This window comes from Pleurodeles waltl, chromosome 6, assembly GCF_031143425.1.
Source record: "Pleurodeles waltl isolate 20211129_DDA chromosome 6, aPleWal1.hap1.20221129, whole genome shotgun sequence".
Lineage (NCBI taxonomy): Eukaryota > Metazoa > Chordata > Amphibia > Caudata > Salamandridae > Pleurodeles > Pleurodeles waltl.
Genome location: NC_090445.1, coordinates 5,793,296 through 5,810,186, shown reverse-complemented (window position 1 = coordinate 5,810,186; position 16,891 = coordinate 5,793,296). Strand labels below are relative to the sequence as shown.

The 16,891-nt window shown below is 52.4% G+C and overlaps 1 protein-coding gene across 1 annotated transcript in view; it reads left to right on the top strand.

The window, feature by feature from the left end:
• TTC16 (tetratricopeptide repeat domain 16) overlaps positions 1-16,891 on the top strand; it is a 253,336-nt gene that overhangs the window by 208,364 nt on the left and 28,081 nt on the right. The window contains exon 13 of the mRNA XM_069236961.1: positions 13,180-13,303. Coding sequence (XP_069093062.1) covers positions 13,180-13,303 — 124 coding nt within the window. The remainder of the gene's footprint in view (positions 1-13,179; positions 13,304-16,891) is intronic.

Below are 16,891 nucleotides of genomic sequence, written 5' to 3'. Positions count from 1 at the left end.
CTCCCTCCAGAGACCAATAGCTTCAGATTTCAACCGCATCTCATTTATGAGGGAGTCCCCTGTAAGAGCTCTCCACTAACCTTTCAGTGCACGTTAAATTGTATGTTTTGGTCCACCCTGGATATGAACCAGCCCTACCTTCACCTACTGCCCTGTGAATTGTTTTGAGGGAAGATTGTTGCAATCTCTGGGCCAGGAAGAGCCTTAGGTCTGACAAGCAACTGTCACCATGGCTGACGAGGAGAAGAGATCTCTTTTTAAACCTATTTATCTAGTGGCAGGAAGAAGATCTACACTGATGACCCTCATTCCAAGTGTACTTACTGCCTTTACCACAGACACAAGTCAGCGGAATGTAAAATGTGTTAGGTCTTTCTCCACTAAGACGCTTAAGGATAGACAGAGGAGGCTGGCGTTATTCCTCATGAAAGAGGAGAGAGTCCCTCCTTCTAAAAGAGATGCCCCCTCTTCAGGGGAAGATTCTGTGAGAAGTGCCCCTCAAAGCACTTTCACGAAGTCAGTGTACAAGAGAAGACTTCTGAAGTTTCGTGAGCTTGATCAGTTTGGTACAGCGCTTGCAGCAACATCTCCTGATAGTAAAAGAGTGTGAGCACCTTAGAGACTCTTCTATGGCAAAGAAAAACACATTTTTGAATGAACCATCGACCATTCCATCGATGAAGACCATGTTTTAATCGACAAAGTTCGAGCTGTCGCTGACGAGGACTATACCATCTATGATGGAGGCCATACAGTCGGCGTCGAGGGCTATTCCATTGGCAATGATGACCATTTGGTCGATGGCATCACCATTGGGAACCTTACAGTCAGTTGAAGACTTAAGAGGAGATGTTTTTTTCACCTTTTAGAGTGATAGATAAGCCTTCAGTGCAGTTGTTGCGATCAGATTAAGAAGAAGAGGCTTGTGATTATGCCTCGCTGCAGCCCACAGTCCAAAGCAGTTGAATGTACGGTATGTACCGGATGTGGAAGGAGATGAGGAGTCTTGTAATGAGTGTGTAAATAAATCTGGAAGTGCTTGGATGACTTTCAGACAGGAACCATTGTCTTATTGTAGAGAACCCGAGGTGGTCCAAGTGCCAATGGGCGTTTTATCTACGTTACCACAAATGATGGCAACTTTTGCTGAATTATTATTGCAGCCAACGAACAATGCTAACAGGATTACCTGCTGCTGCAATTCTTCTGCCTCCTCAACCCGCTCGTTTACCAGCTACGCCACTTAGACAGCCATCACCACTTCCTCCTCCACCAACGCCAAGAGGATCAGTCCACCATGAAGACATGGATGACGTCTGTTCTGATGGTTCCATTTATTCTAATGCACAAAGGGAGGCAGGCGAGCTAGAACCGGACGGTGATGATAGAGATGGCGGTCAGGATTTTATTGTTTCAAGTGGACGCTGGACCAGTTGTACAATATGGCACGGTTGATATATCTACATTTCATCCATTGATTGAGAGAGAGGCCTAGAAGTGTAGTTTGCCAATGGCTTCTGTGGTACAGACATGTTTTCTGTATGATTTTAAGGAGCAACCTAGAAAATACGTTAAATCAGAAGGTCCGAAATGAATGGAGACACCTGCTCCAGCTGCTCCAGCTGTGATACCGCGTCTGGAAGTACCAGGCCCTTGATTGAGCTCCATCCTGCCTCACCGGCCAAGCTAAACCACATTCAGTAACTGCTCCAGCAGCTCCAAGAAGAACCAAGTCCCCAGTAACGCCGTCCTCTAGTCCTACAGATAGGGATAGCAAGTGCATTGATAATCTGGGCAGGAGAATATCTGCTATGACAACAACCTCAATAAGGACACCCCGTGCCTTGGCGATTCTAGGACGTTGTGATCGCCAGAAATGGCAGGACATAGCTCCATTACTGGACCTTATTCCTGAGGATAAGAAGGAAACAGCAAAAGCTATAGCGAAGGAAGGTGAGCGAACTTCTTCCATTATTGATGCTGCAATGGAGGGCTCAAGGGCAGGCTTTCACCAGGTGGCAGAAGGTGCTAAGGAGGCAAGGCTGGCTAAAATCTATAGCCTCCCTCACTGAGGTCCAATCCAAGATCTTGGACGTGCCTTTCAATGGTCAAACGCTATTAGGTATACATGTTAATGAGGCTTTTGCAGGGCCTTACACCAACACTGATACCGCAAAGACTTTAGGACTCTCACAAAGATATCCACACTTCCGACCAGGATTCAGTCACTACAGAAGTCAGGGGTGGTCATTCTGTCCTCAAAGAGAAGCTGGGTATGATCAAGTATACTCCTCCAGTCGGAACCAAAGGCAAGCTCACGGAAGGTCTTCAGGAAAGAAGAGGGGTTCCCTACAAGTTATTTAAATTAAAATTAACTCTGACCTCTAAACACAACCTTAATCCATTCCAATGCAATGACCCTTACAGACCTGGACATTCCTTCCAGCAATTACCATCTGTGGATTAACTCCACGCTGAGACTTCTTGCCCCAGTAAAAGCATCTAAGAATCACAGAATCTCACCCTGAGAACCCTGGTTCTACAAGGAACTTATGTTACAAAAAAAAGCCTGTTGTAGGCTAGAAAGGAAATGGGGCATCAATTACAATCATCTGGAAAAGGAAGCATATCAATCAGCTATCTCTGCATATAAGGAGATGAGCCTGAAAGCTAAATCCAGTTATTTTCCATCCAAAATTCAATCCTGATGAACTCTTCTAAAGAACTCTTTGATGTAGTGAACCAGCTGACCAAGCTTCCAGATTCCAAAAAGTGCACTGTTGATCAGGCCTTCTGTAACTCCCTCGCCTCATTCTTCAAGGAAAAGGTAGAAGTTGTCTACAACTCTTTCCCACCCAGCTTGTCCTCCACCTGCCCTTGTGACAACAAATCAAACTTAGCTATCTCGGATAGTATCAATGTCCAGCTTGACAATACATCTTCCCACATTCCCCCTCAACGGCAGGAACCTCTTCCTTAGGCAATGCAGTTCTGACCTCGTTCCCTCCTTCATCCACTACATTTGTGCAGTCTCTACGTAGCCGGATTGTCAGGTTCTTTCCTTTGACCCCAGCCCTCCCAGAATCCTTCACCTTGCACCCAATATTGTATCTACGCACCTCACGGATATCTTCAATAGGATGTTTATGACTGGCTACAGCCTCCGTCCTTCCTCTTCTAAAAAAAACCTTGGATGTCCAGGATCCTGACAACTACCGTCTCATCTTGTATCTTTCCTTTCCTGCAAAGATTGTAGAGAAGGCCATTAATGCGGAGCCTCCTCTTTCATCACCAACAGTGGGCTCCTTGACGAAACCCAATCTGCCTTTAGAAGCCAGCGCAGTGCGGAATTCACTCCGATACTGCCCCACAAAATCAGACTAATTGCAGTAATGCTGCCCTGATTCTACTAGATCTCTCAGCAGCATTCGACACAGTCAACCATGGCCTGGTAACAGACTGTCTCTCTCTATGGCTGGATATTAGGGGCGAGGCGATTCAGCTCTTGAAATCCTTCCTGTCAGATCGAGAGCAGTTCGTTGTCGTGGACAAGTTCAAATCCTCCTCACCAGGTGGGGTCCCACAGGGCTCTTCGCTGAACCCCCCTCTTTTTAATCATATGTGACCCCCCTGGCCTAGCTGATCAAGTTGTTCGGTTTCTCTGGTCTCCTACGCCGACGACACCCAGATATTGGTATCAGTGGCTATTAATCCCGACAATACCGGCTCCAGATTCCTTGACTCTGTTCTTCAGATCAGGATGTGGATGGCTCTCAACTATCTAAAAATAAACTCTGGGAAAACCGAAGTGATTTAGATCTGCAGGAACACGTCGTTCTGATGTCCTAGTTGTTGGCCAGAGGAGTTTGGGGTTCTCCCCTTTCCTGTCTCCAAAGTCGAGATCTTAGGTGTTCTCTTTAACAGTCATCTTTCTTTCGACGGCCATATCAACGCAATTACTCCATTCGCCTTTCTCCTGGTAAAGTCACACAGGAAAGTTCTTCCCTTCATCCCTTGCAATCTACAAAGAAATGTAGTCTACACTCATCATCTGTAGAATTGAGTACTGTAATGCGCTCTTCACCAACATACGGAAAAGATACTTACATAAGCTGCAAATTCTACTGAATGCTGCGGCTCGGTTACTACTGGGAATCCCCAAATTTGAATCAGTTTCCCTTGGCTTTTCCAGCTTCACTGGCTTCCCAGAAAACATGCATAGACTTCAAAGCCCTCTGCGTCGCTTTGATGCATGAGGTAGGACCTAAGTATTTAAAACAACGTTTCCGATGGTACAGTCCAAATAGAGAACTTAGATCATCCTCAGCTCGAAACCTAGTGGTACCTAAGTTCAAAAGATCAAGGACCTCATTTTGTTTGACGCAACGGTGCTTCACATTTACAAACTGACGCATCGGAGCCGATGCGTCAAATTCTTGTACGAGGCCTCAAGTTGGGGTGGCAGCAACTTTTCTTTTTAGATACACATCCAAGCTCTGGAACTTGATGTGCCTGGATCTTAAGAACAAGAAGGAACGGCTGCTCTTCCGGAAAGCTGGTAAAACCTGGGTCTTTAGCAGTTAGAACATGCTCTGCTTGTTCCCATAGTGTTCTGTTCCCTGGAGCAGCAGCGCCAGGACACCCTAGGGTAGTAAAGCGCTTTATACATTTAATATTCATTTCATTTTCATTATTTTATTTATGTTTTATTATTCCTCCCATACATTGAACAGCTTTGCAATCTGTGAATCCTATACACTTCAGAACCATTGTCAGAGGTAAGTATTGTTTCCTTGAGGCAGCAATCTATCAGAGATTCGCATGTTGTGTGCATCAGATGTATACTAGTGTTCCTTCAGCCAAAGGCAGAGGTGGGTATGGGGTTGTAGAAGTGGAAAACAAGTGTCTCAGTGCTCTCCTTGACGCACAGCCACACAGTAACGTGTGAAAGTACAGTCAGAACTCCAGGCAGCTGCTCTGCATGTTTATGTTCTCCAAGAAGTTCAGAGTTGCTGTTTTTTATGGGCTGTGTGTGCTGTCAGGAGAACCCCAGAGCCGTCTCTTATGCAACTGTTAGGACGCTTAAATACAGCTTGTGTCCTTCGTTGACCTTCATAATCTTGTGCTTGGGGAAGAGTTATCCGGTGCACACCTGTGCCCCATGTGCTAGCATCAACACAAGGTCTCTTTCAAGTCACATGCCTGGCTGAAAGGTACATCGAAGGTGCACCAATCCCTTGAAAGATTTTGCATTTCTTTAGCACAAACGAGTCAGAAGGTAAGAACAGGAGCTTGTCCATCATCCTGCCAGTATTCTCCAGCAGAACCAGGTTGTCCCTGTCCACAGATCTGGCGTGAAGAGCCAGGATGCAGGATGGAGAGCACCTCATGTTTGGACCATTCCCGACCCTGCTCTGTGAAGAAGGTGTTGGAGAAGAGACGTGCCCGTAAGCCGGGTAGTGCAGATGCATGAAGAATGAGAGGTGTCAGACCTCGCTGAGTTATTCGATCCACCCACAGGGTTAAAGATCATGGAAGCACTGATGCCCACTGGCCCTTGTCAAACTACCTTCTCTCAAACCCAACTTCTTCAGACCTAGTTGGAAAACTCTCAGACACTGACAGTGAAGGATACCACACCAAGTATGTCACCTTGGGGTTCACAATTATGCTTAGAACAGCCGCGGCGCTCTCAGGAGGCTTTCCTGGTACCAGCGATCCATCTCCTCATTACATACTCCCTCAAGGACTGGCCCTTCATCAGATAGTCGACTGTTTGGCAGACATTTCAGACTCATCTGCTCCATTTGTCCAGGAGCATTTGGAGTAGTATTTGCTGAACTTCCATCTGCTCCCTTCTGACCTGGCTACAGGTTTTATCTCCATGTTGTTTCTCTTCAGACTTCTTTCTCGATTGAGTTGGAAGGCCACAGAGACCTGTACAGCCCCTCTGCCGAAAGTGCAAGTACTCTACCAGGTTTCCCCAGTTCACCTTCCACAGTGTCATTTGCAGCTCCTGAGGAAAAGGGAACATCCCAAGGCACAAGCACCTCTGGCTCCACCATCAGCACTATATACTCTTGACAAAAAGAAACCATTGCTTCAACATAATTGGTTCATACAGAGAGAAGGGTAATCTTTGTGTCCTTATCAGAGAGGACGCAGTCTTTGTGTCCTTACCAGAGGGGAGGGCAATCTTTGTTTCCTTACCAGAGAGGAGGGCAATCTTTGTGTCCTTATCAGAGGGGAGGGCAATCTTTGTGTCCTTACCAGAGAGGAGGGCAATCTTTGTGTCCTTTCCAGTGAGGCGGACAATCTTTATGTCCTTACCACCATAGAGGAGGGCAATCTTTGTGTCCTTACCAGAGAGGAGGGCAAGGTTTGAATTCTCTCACAAGAGAAGGGCAATCATTGCATCTTTTCCATAGAATGGGCCAATCCCTGCTTCTACTTCACAGACGGCGCAATCACTGCATCCTCACCAGTGCCCTTCCTACGTGCCAGTTCTATTGCTTTGATGCAAAAACCTACACTCGGCCCGCACTACTGGGTCACTATGGCCAAGGCTTTAGATAGTCTGATTACCAGGGTGGTTGCGCTAGTGGTGACGGGAGGAGCTCTGCTGTGGCTGGTTTCATTCTTTGAAGGGGGAATCGCAAGTGATCCATTTGCCACCTTTTCAATCCTTTTTCAATGCCGTCAAGCAGGGAGAGGATGCAGTGATTGCCCCATCTCTGGAGAGGATGCAATGATTGCCCCCCTCTCTGGAGAGGAAGCAGGGATTGCCCTCCTCTCTGGAGAGGAAGCAGGGATTGCTCCCCTCTTTGGAGAGGACGCAGGGATTGCCCCCTCTCTCTAGAAGATGCAATGATTACCCCTCTCTGAGGAGGATGCAGTGATTGCCCCTCTGTGGAGAGGAAGCAGTGATTGCCCCTCTCTGGGGAGGATGCAGTGATTGCCCCTCTCTGGGGAGGATGCAGTGATTGCCCCTCTCTGGGGAGGATGCAGTGATTGCCCCTCTCTGGGGAGGCTGCGGGTATTGCCCCTCTCTGGGGAGGATGCAGTGATTGCCCCTCTCTGGGGAGGATGCAGTGATTGCCCCTCTCTTGGGAGGATGCAGTGATTGCCCCTCTCTGGGGAGGATGCAGTGATTGCCCCTCTCTGAGGAGGATGCAGTGATTGCCCCTCTCTGGGGAGGATGCAGTGATTGCCCCTCTCTGGGGAGGATGCAGTGATTGCTCCCCTCTTTGGAGAGGACGCAGGGATTGCCCCCTCTCTCTAGAAGATGCAATGATTACCCCTCTCTGAGGAGGATGCAGTGATTGCCCCTCTCTGGAGAGGAAGCAGTGATTGCCCCTCTCTGGGGAGGATGCAGTGATTGCCCCTCTCTGGAGAGGATGCAGTGATTGCCCCTCTCTGGGGAGGACGCAGTAATTGCCCCTCTCTGGGGAGGCTGCGGGTATTGCCCCTCTCTGGGGAGGATGCAGTGATTGCCCCTCTCTGGGGAGGATGCAGTGATTGCCCCTCTCTTGGGAGGATGCAGTGATTGCCCCTCTCTGGGGAGGATGCAGTGATTGCCCCTCTCTGAGGAGGATGCAGTGATTGCCCCTCTCTGGGGAGGATGCAGTGATTGCCCCTCTCTGGGGAGGATGCAGTGATTGCCCCTCTCTGGGGAGGATGCAGTGATTGCCCCTCTCTGAGGAGGATGCAGTGATTGCCCCATCTCTGGAGAGGATGCAATGATTGCCCCCCTCTCTGGAGAGGAAGCAGGGATTGCTCCCCTCTTTGGAGAGGAAGCAGGGATTGCTCCCTCTCTGGAGAAGACGCAGGGATTGCCCCCTCTCTCTAGAAGATGCAATGATTACCCCTCTCTGAGGAGGATGCAGTGATTGCCCCTCTCTGGGGAGGATGCAGTGATTGCCCCTCTCTGGGGAGGATGCAGTGATTGCCCCTCTCTTGGGAGGATGCAGTGATTGCCCCTCTCTGAGGAGGATGCAGTGATTGCCCCCTCTCTCTAGAAGATGCAATGATTACCCCTCTCTGAGGAGGATGCAGTGATTGCCCCTCTCTGGGGAGGATGCAGTGATTGCCCCTCTCTGGGGAGGATGCAGTGATTGCCCCTCTCTGGGGAGGATGCAGTGATTGCCCCTCTCTGGGGAGGATGCAGTGATTGCCCCTCTCTGGGGAGGATGCAGTGATTGCCCCTCTCTGGGGAGGATGCAGTGATTGCCCCTCTCTGGGGAGGCTGCGGGTATTGCCCCTCTCTGGGGAGGATGCAGTGATTGCCCCTCTCTTGGGAGGATGCAGTGATTGCCCCTCTCTGGGGAGGATGCAGTGATTGCCCCTCTCTGGGGAGGATGCAGTGATTGCCCCTCTCTGGGGAGGATGCAGTGGTTGCCCCTCTCTGGGGAGGATGCAGTGATTGCCCCTCTCTGGGGAGGATGCAATGGGAGGATGCAGTGATTGCCCCTCTCTGAGGAGGATGCAGTTATTGCCCCTCTCTGGGGAGGATGCAGTGATTGCCCCTCTCTGAGGAGGATGCAGTGATTGCCCCTCTCTGGGGAGGATGCAGTGATTGCCCCTCTCTGGGGAGGATCAGTGATTGCCCCTCTCTGGGGAGGCTGCGGGTATTGCCCCTCTCTGGGGAGGATGCAGTGATTGCCCCTCTCTGGGGAGGATGCAGTGATTGCCCCTCTCTGGGGAGGATGCAGTGATTGCCCCTCTCTGGGGAGGCTGCAGGTATTGCCCCTCTCTGGGGAGGATGCAGTGATTGCCCCTCTCTGGGGAGGATGCAGTGATTGCCCCTCTCTGGGGAGGATGCAGTTATTGCCCCTCTCCAAGGAGGTTGCAGTGATTGCCCCCCAGTCTGGGGAGGATGCAGTGATTGCCAACCTTGAAGGAGTTGACAATATTATAATGAAGGGACTGCCCCTCTCTGGGGAGGATGCAGTGATTGCCCCTCTCTGGGGAGGATGCAGTGATTGCCCCTCTCTTGGGAGGATGCAGTGATTGCCCCTCTCTGGGGAGGATGCAATGATTACCCCTCTCTGGGGAGGCTGCAGTGATTGCCCCTCTCTGGGGAGGATGCAGTGATTGCCCCTCTCTGGGGAGGCTGCGGGTATTGCCCCTCTCTGGGGAGGATGCAGTGATTGCCCCTCTCTGGGGAGGATGCAGTGATTGCCCCTCTCTGGGGAGGATGCAGTGATTGCCCCTCTCTGGGGAGGATGCAGTGATTGCCCCCTCTTAGGAGGATGCAGTGATTGCCCCCTCTGAGGAGGATGCAGTGATTGCCCCTCTCTGGGGAGGATGCAGTGATTGCCCCTCTCTGAGGAGGATGCAGTGATTGCCCCTCTCTGAGGAGGATGCAGTGATTGCCCCTCTCTGGGGAGGATGCAGTGATTGCCCCCCAGTCTGGGGAGGCTGAAGTGATTGCCCCTCTCTGAGGAGGATGCAGTGATTGCCCCTCTCTGGGGAGGATGCAGTGATTGCCCCTCTCTGGGGAGGATGCAGTGATTGCCCCTCTCTGGGGAGGATGCAGTGAGTGCCCCTCTCTGGGGAGGATGCAGTGATTGCCCCTCTCTGGGGAGGATGCAGTGATTGCCCCTCTCTGGGGAGGCTGCGGGTATTGCCCCTCTCTGGGGAGGATGCAGTGATTGCCCCTCTCTGGGGAGGATGCAGTGATTGCCCCTCTCTTGGGAGGATGCAGTGATTGCCCCTCTCTGGGGAGGATGCAATGATTACCCCTCTCTGGGGAGGCTGCAGTGATTGCCCCTCTCTGGGGAGGATGCAGTGATTGCCCCTCTCTGGGGAGGATGCAGTGATTGCCCCTCTCTGGGGAGGCTGCGGGTATTGCCCCTCTCTGGGGAGGATGCAGTGATTGCCCCTCTCTGGGGAGGATGCAGTGATTGCCCCTCTCTGGGGAGGATGCAGTGATTGCCCTCTCTGGGGAGGATGCAGTGATTGCCCCTCTCTGGGGATGCTGCGGGTATTGCCCCTCTCTGGGGAGGATGCAGTGATTGCCCCTCTCTGGGGAGGATGCAGTGATTGCCCCTCTCTTGGGAGGATGTAGTGATTGCCCCTCTCTGGGGAGGCTGCAGTGATTGCCCCTCTCTGGGGAGGATGCAGTGATTGCCCCTCTCTGAGGAGGATGCAGTGATTGCCCCTCTCTGGGGAGGATGCAGTGATTGCCCCTCTCTGGGGAGGATGCAGTGATTGCCCCTCTCTGGGAGGCTGCGGGTATTGCCCCTCTCTGGGGAGGATGCAGTGATTGCCCCTCTCTGGGGAGGATGCAGTGATTGCCCCTCTCTGGGGAGGATGCAGTGATTGCCCCTCTCTTGGGAGGATGCAGTGATTGCCCCTCTCTGGGGAGGATGCAGTGATTGCCCCTCTCTGCGGAAGATGCAGTGATTGCCCTCTCTGGGGAGGATGCAGTGATTGCCCCTCTCTGGGGAGGCTGCGGGTATTGCCCCTCTCTGGGGAGGATGCAGTGATTGCCCCTCTCTGGGGAGGATGCAGTGATTGCCCCTCTCTTGGGAGGATGCAGTGATTGCCCCTCTCTGGGGAGGATGCAATGATTACCCCTCTCTGGGGAGGCTGCAGTGATTGCCCCTCTCTGGGGAGGATGCAGTGATTGCCCCTCTCTGGGGAGGATGCAGTGATTGCCCCTCTCTGGGGAGGCTGCGGGTATTGCCCCTCTCTGGGGAGGATGCAGTGATTGCCCCTCTCTGGGGAGGATGCAGTGATTGCCCCTCTCTGGGGAGGCTGCGGGTATTGCCCCTCTCTGGGGAGGATGCAGTGATTGCCCCTCTCTTGGGAGGATGCAGAGATTGCCCCTCTCTGAGGAGGATGCAGTGATTGCCCCTCTCTGGGGAGGATGCAGTGATTGCCCCCTCTGAGGAGGATGCAGTGATTGCCCCTCTCTGGGGAGGATGCAGTGATTGCCCCTCTCTTGGGAGGATGCAGTGATTGCCCCTCTCTGGGGCAGATGCAGAGATTGCCCCCCAGTCTGGGGAGGATGCAGTGATTGCCCCTCTCTGGGGAGGATGCAGTGATTGCCCCTCTCTGGGGAGGATGCAGTGATTGCCCCTCTCTGGGGAGGCTGTGGGTATTGCCCCTCTCTGGGGAGGATGCAGTGATTGCCCCTCTCTGGGGAGGCTGCGGGTATTGCCCCTCTCTGGGGAGGATGCAGTGATTGCCCCTCTCTTGGGAGGATGCAGAGATTGCCCCTCTCTGGGGAGGATGCAGTGATTGCCCCTCTCTGGAGAGGAAGCAGTGATTGCCCCTCTCTGGGGAGGATGCAGTGATTGCCCCTCTCTGGGGAGGATGCAGTGATTGCCCCTCTCTGGGGAGGCTGCGGGTATTGCCCCTCTCTGGGGAGGATGCAGTGATTGCCCCTCTCTGGGGAGGATGCAGTGATTGCCCCTCTCTGGGGAGGATGCAGTGATTGCCCCTCTCTGGGGAGGCTGCGGGTATTGCCCCTCTCTGGGGAGGATGCAGTGATTGCCCCTCTCTGGGGAGGATGCAGTGATTGCCCCTCTCTGGGGAGGATGCAGTGATTGCCCCTCTCTGGGGAGCATGCAGTGATTGCCCCTCTCTGGGGAGGATGCAGTGATTGCCCCTCTCTGGGGAGGATGCAGTGATTGCCCCTCTCTGGGGAGGCTGCGGGTATTGCCCCTCTCTGGGGAGGATGCAGTGATTGCCCCTCTCTGGAGAGGAAGCAGTGATTGCCCCTCTCTGGGGAGGATGCAGTGATTGCCCCTCTCTGAGGAGGATGCAGTGATTGCCCCTCTCTGAGGAGGATGCAGTGATTGCCCCTCTCTGGGGAGGATGCAGTGATTGCCCCTCTCTGGGGAGGATGCAGTGATTGCCCCTCTTTGGGGAGGATGCAGTGATTGCCCCTCTCTGAGGAGGATGCAGTGATTGCCCCTCTCTGAGGAGGATACAGTGATTGCCCCTCTCTGGGGAGGATGCAGTGATTGCCCCTCTCTTGGGAGGATGCAGTGATTGCCCCTCTCTGAGGAGGATGCAGTGATTGCCCCTCTCTTGGGAGGATGCAGTGATTGCCCCTCTCTGAGGAGGATGCAGTGATTGCCCCTCTCTTGGGAGGATGCAGTGATTGCCCCTCTCTGGGGAGGATGCAGTGATTGCCCCTCTCTGGGGAGGATGCAATGATTACCCCTCTCTGAGGAGGATGCAGTTATTGCCCCTCTCTTGGGAGGATGCAGTGATTGTCCCCACTCAGAGGAGGATGCAGTGATTGCCCCTCTCTGGGGAGGATGCAGTGATTGCCCCTCTCTGGGGAGGATGCAGTGATTGCCCCTCTCTGGGGAGGATGCAGTGATTGCCCCTCTCTGAGGAGGATGCAGTGATTGCCCCTCTCTTGGGAGGATGCAGAGATTGCCCTCCTTGAAGGAGAGGACAGTGTTGTAATGAAGGTATTGACTCTCTCTCAGGAAGCTACAGGGATTGCCCTCCTCAACGGAGGTGACAGTGTTGTAATGAAGGAATTGCCCCTCTCTTGGGTGGATGCAGGAACTGCCCTCCTTGAAGGCGGTTAAGGTATTATAATGAAGTGATTTCCCCTCTCTGGGGAGGATGCGGGGATTGCCCTCCTCGAAGTAGGTGACAGGGTTGTATTGATGGGATTGCCACCTCTCGGGGTTGGATGCAGGGATTGCCCTTCTTGCAGGAGAGGGCAGTGTTGTATTGAAGGGATTGCCACCTCTCGGGGTTGGATGCAGGGATTGCCCTTCTTGCAGGAGAGGGCAGTGTTGTATTGAAGGGATTGCCACCTCTTGGGGGTTGGATGCAGGGATTGCCCTTCTTGCAGGAGAGGACAGTGTTATAGTGAAGGGATTGCCCCTCTTTGGGGCGGATACAGGGATTGCCCTCCTCGATGGCGGTTACAGTGTTATAATTAAGTGATTGCCCCTCTCTGGGGCAGATGCAGGGATTGCGCTCCTCGAAGGAGGGGACAGTGTTGTAATGAAGGGTTTGCCCCTTCTATAATGAGTATCACAGGGTTCCACCTCTCCTGGGACACACCCATCTTGTGGGTTGGTACATTTCACCAGAGTGCAGCAGCCAGGTATCCTGCACTCTTGTATCTCTGCACTTTGTTTGGAAGGTTGTATTTTGCCTCGGATTTAGTGACTCTGTTCTGTTTCTTTCACTCTTTAGTGGGAAACGACCAGGAATGTCTCATGGAGCAGAGGACTCGTTGGATGGAGGGACCAGAGCATGTTCAAACCTTGCTCAGTGTGTGACTGATGTCTACGCAGAGATGCTGCAAGGCCGCAAGAGGGTGAGTGAATATGTCTCCTGGGACAGTGCTTGAAAGACTGAGAATCACTCCATCTAAAGGGGTTGGTTCTTCTGTCAGAGAGGGACGCTCACAGAAGGAATCTTCAGTGGTGGATATTCCTGTCAGAGAGGGACGCTCACAGAAAGAATCATCAGTAGTGGGATCTTCCTGTCAGAGAGGGACGCTCACAGAGGGAATCTTCAGTGGTGGATCTTCCTGTCAGAGAGGGAAGCTCACAGAGGGAATCTTCAGTGGTGGATCTTCCTGTCAGGAGGGAAGCTCACAGAAGGAATCTTCAGTAGTGGGATCTTCCTGTCAGAGAGGGACGCTCACAGAGGGAATCTTCAGTGATGGATCTTCCTGTCAGAGAGGGAAGCTCACAGAGGGAATCTTCAGTGGTGGATCTTCCTGTCAGGAGGGAAGCTCACAGAGGGAATCTTCAGTGGTGGATCTTCCTGTCAGAGAGGGAAGCTCACAGAGGGAATCTTCAGTGGTGGATCTTCCTGTCAGGAGGGAAGCTCACAGAAGGAATCTTCAGTAGTGGGATCTTCCTGTCAGAGAGGGACGCTCACAGAGGGAATCTTCAGTGGTGGATCTTCCTGTCAGAGAGGGAAGCTCACAGAGGGAATCTTCAGTGGTGGATCTTCCTGTCAGGAGGGAAGCTCACAGAAGGAATCTTCAGTGGTGGATCTTCCTGTCAGAGAGGGAAGCTCACAGAGGGAATCTTCAGTGGTGGATCTTCCTGTCAGAGAGGGAAGCTCATAGAAGGAATCTTCAGGGGTTGGATCTTCCTGTCAGAGAGGGAAGCTCACAGAGGGAATCTTCAGTGGTGGATCTTCCTGTCAGAGAGGGAAGCTCACAGAGGGAATCTTCAGTGGTGGATCTTCCTGTCAGAGAGGGAAGCTCACAGAGGGAATCTTCAGGGGTGGATCTTCCTGTCAGGAGGGAAGCTCACAGAGGGAATCTTCAGTGGTGGATCTTCCTGTCAGAGAGGGAAGCTCACAGAGGGAATCTTCAGTGGTGGATCTTCCTGTCAGGAGGGAAGCTCACAGAAGGAATCTTCAGTAGTGGGATCTTCCTGTCAGAGAGGGACGCTCACAGAGGGAATCTTCAGTGGTGGATCTTCCTGTCAGAGAGGGAAGCTCACAGAGGGAATCTTCAGTGGTGGATCTTCCTGTCAGAGAGGGAAGCTCACAGAGGGAATCTTCAGTGGTGGATCTTCCTGTCAGAGAGGGAAGCTCACAGAGGGAATCTTCAGTGGTGGAGCTTCCTGTCAGAGAGGGAAGCTCACAGGAGGAATCTTCAGTGGTGGATCTTCCTGTCAGAGAGGGAAGCTCACAGAGGGAATCTTCAGTGGTGGATCTTCCTGTCAGAGAGGGAAGCTCACAGACGGAATCTTCAGTGGTGGATCTTCCTGTCAGAGACGGAAGCTCACAGAGGGAATCTTCAGGGGTGGGATCTTCCTGTCAGGAGGGAAGCTCACAGAGGGAATCTTCAGTGGTGGATCTTCCTGTCAGAAAGGGAAGCTCAGAGGAGGAATCTTCAGAGGTGGGATCTTCCTGTCAGAGAGGGAAGCTCACAGAGGGAATCTTCAGTGGTGGATCTTCCTGTCAGGGAGGGAAGCTCGCAGAGGGAATCTTCAGGGGTGGGATCTTCCTGTCAGAGAGGGAAGCTCACAGAGGGAATCTTCAGTGGTGGATCTTCCTGTCAGAGAGGGAAGCTCATAGAAGGAATCTTCAGGGGTTGGATCTTCCTGTCAGAGAGGGAAGCTCACAGAGGGAATCTTCAGTGGTGGATCTTCCTGTCAGAGAGGGAAGCTCACAGAGGGAATCTTCAGTGGTGGATTTTCCTGTCAGAGAGGGAAGCTCACAGAGGGAATCTTCAGGGGTGGGATCTTCCTGTCAGGAGGGAAGCTCACAGAGGGAATCTTCAGTGGTGGATCTTCCTGTCAGAAAGGGAAGCTCAGAGGAGGAATCTTCAGAGGTGGGATCTTCCTGTCAGAGAAGGAAGCTCACAGAGGGAATCTTCAGTGGTGGATCTTCCTGTCAGAGAGGGAAGCTCGCAGAGGGAATCTTCAGGGGTGGGATCTTCCTGTCAGAGAGGGAAGCTCACAGGAGGAATCTTCAGGGGTGGGATCTTCCTGTCAGAGAGGGAAGCTCACAGAAGGAATCTTCAGAGGTGGATCTTCCTGTCAGAGAGGGAAGCTCACAGAGGGAATCTTCAGTGGTGAGATCTTCCTGTCAGAGAGGGAAGCTCACAGAGGGAATCTTCAGTGGTGGATCTTCCTGTCAGGAGGGAAGCTCACAGAGGGAATCTTCAGTGGTGGATCTTCCTGTCAGAGAGGGAAGCTCACAGAAGGAATCTTCAGAGGTGGGATCTTCCTGTCAGAGAGGGAAGCTCACAGAGGGAATCTTTAGGAGTTAGATCTTCCTGTCAGAGAGTGAAGCTCACAGAAGGAATCTTCAGAGGTGGGATCTTCCTGTCAGAGAGGGAAGCTCACAGAGGGAATCTTCAGTGGTGGATCTTCCTGTCAGAGAGGGAAGCTCGCAGAGGGAATCTTCAGGGGTGGGATCTTCCTGTCAGAGAGGGAAGCTCTCAGGAGGAATCTTCAGGGGTGGGATCTTCCTGTCAGGAGGGAAGCTCACAGAGGGAATATTCAGGGGTGGGATCTTCCTGTCAGAGAGGGAAGCTCCCAGAGGGAATTTTCAGGGGTGGGATCTTCCTGTCAGAGAGGGAAGCTCACAGGAGGAATCTTCAGGGGTGGGAACTTCCTGTCAGGAGGGAAGCTCACAGAGGGAATCTTCAGGGGTGGGATCTTCCTGTCAGAGAGGGAAGCTCACAGGAGGAATCTTCAGGGGTGGGATCTTCCTGTCAGAGAGGGAAGCTCACAGAAGGAATCTTCAGAGGTGGGATCTTCCTGTCAGGAGGGAAGCTCACAGAGGGAATCTTCAGTGGTGGATCTTCCTGTCAGAGAGGGAAGCTCACAGAAGGAATCTTCAGAGGTGGGATCTTCCTGTCAGAGAGGTAAGCTCACAGAGGGAATCTTTAGGAGTTAGATCTTCCTGTCAGAGAGGGACGCTCACAGGAGGAATCTTCTGTGGTGGGATCTTCCTGTCAGAAGGGAAGCTCACAGAAGGAATCTTCAGAGGTGGGATCTTCCTGTCAGAGAGGGAAGCTCATAGGAGGAATCTTCAGTAGTGGGATCTTCCTGTCAGAGAGGGAAGCTCACAGAACGAATCTTTAGGAGTTGGATCTTCCTGTCAGAGAGGGAAGCTCACAGAAGGAATCTTCAGTGGTGGGATCTTCCTGTCAGAGAGGGAAGCTCACAGAGGGAATCTTCAGGGGTGGGATCTTCCTGTCAGAAAGGGAAGCTCACAGAGGGAATCTTCAGTGGTGGATCTTCCTGTCAGAGAGGGAAGCTCACAGAAGGAATCTTCAGGGGTGGGATCTTCCTGTCAGAAAGGGAAGCTCGCAGGAGGAATCTTCAGGGGTGGGATCTTCCTGTCAGAGAGGGACGCTCACAGAGGGAATCTTCAGTGGTGGGATCTTCCTGTCAGAGAGGGAAGCTCACAGAGGGAATCTTCAGTG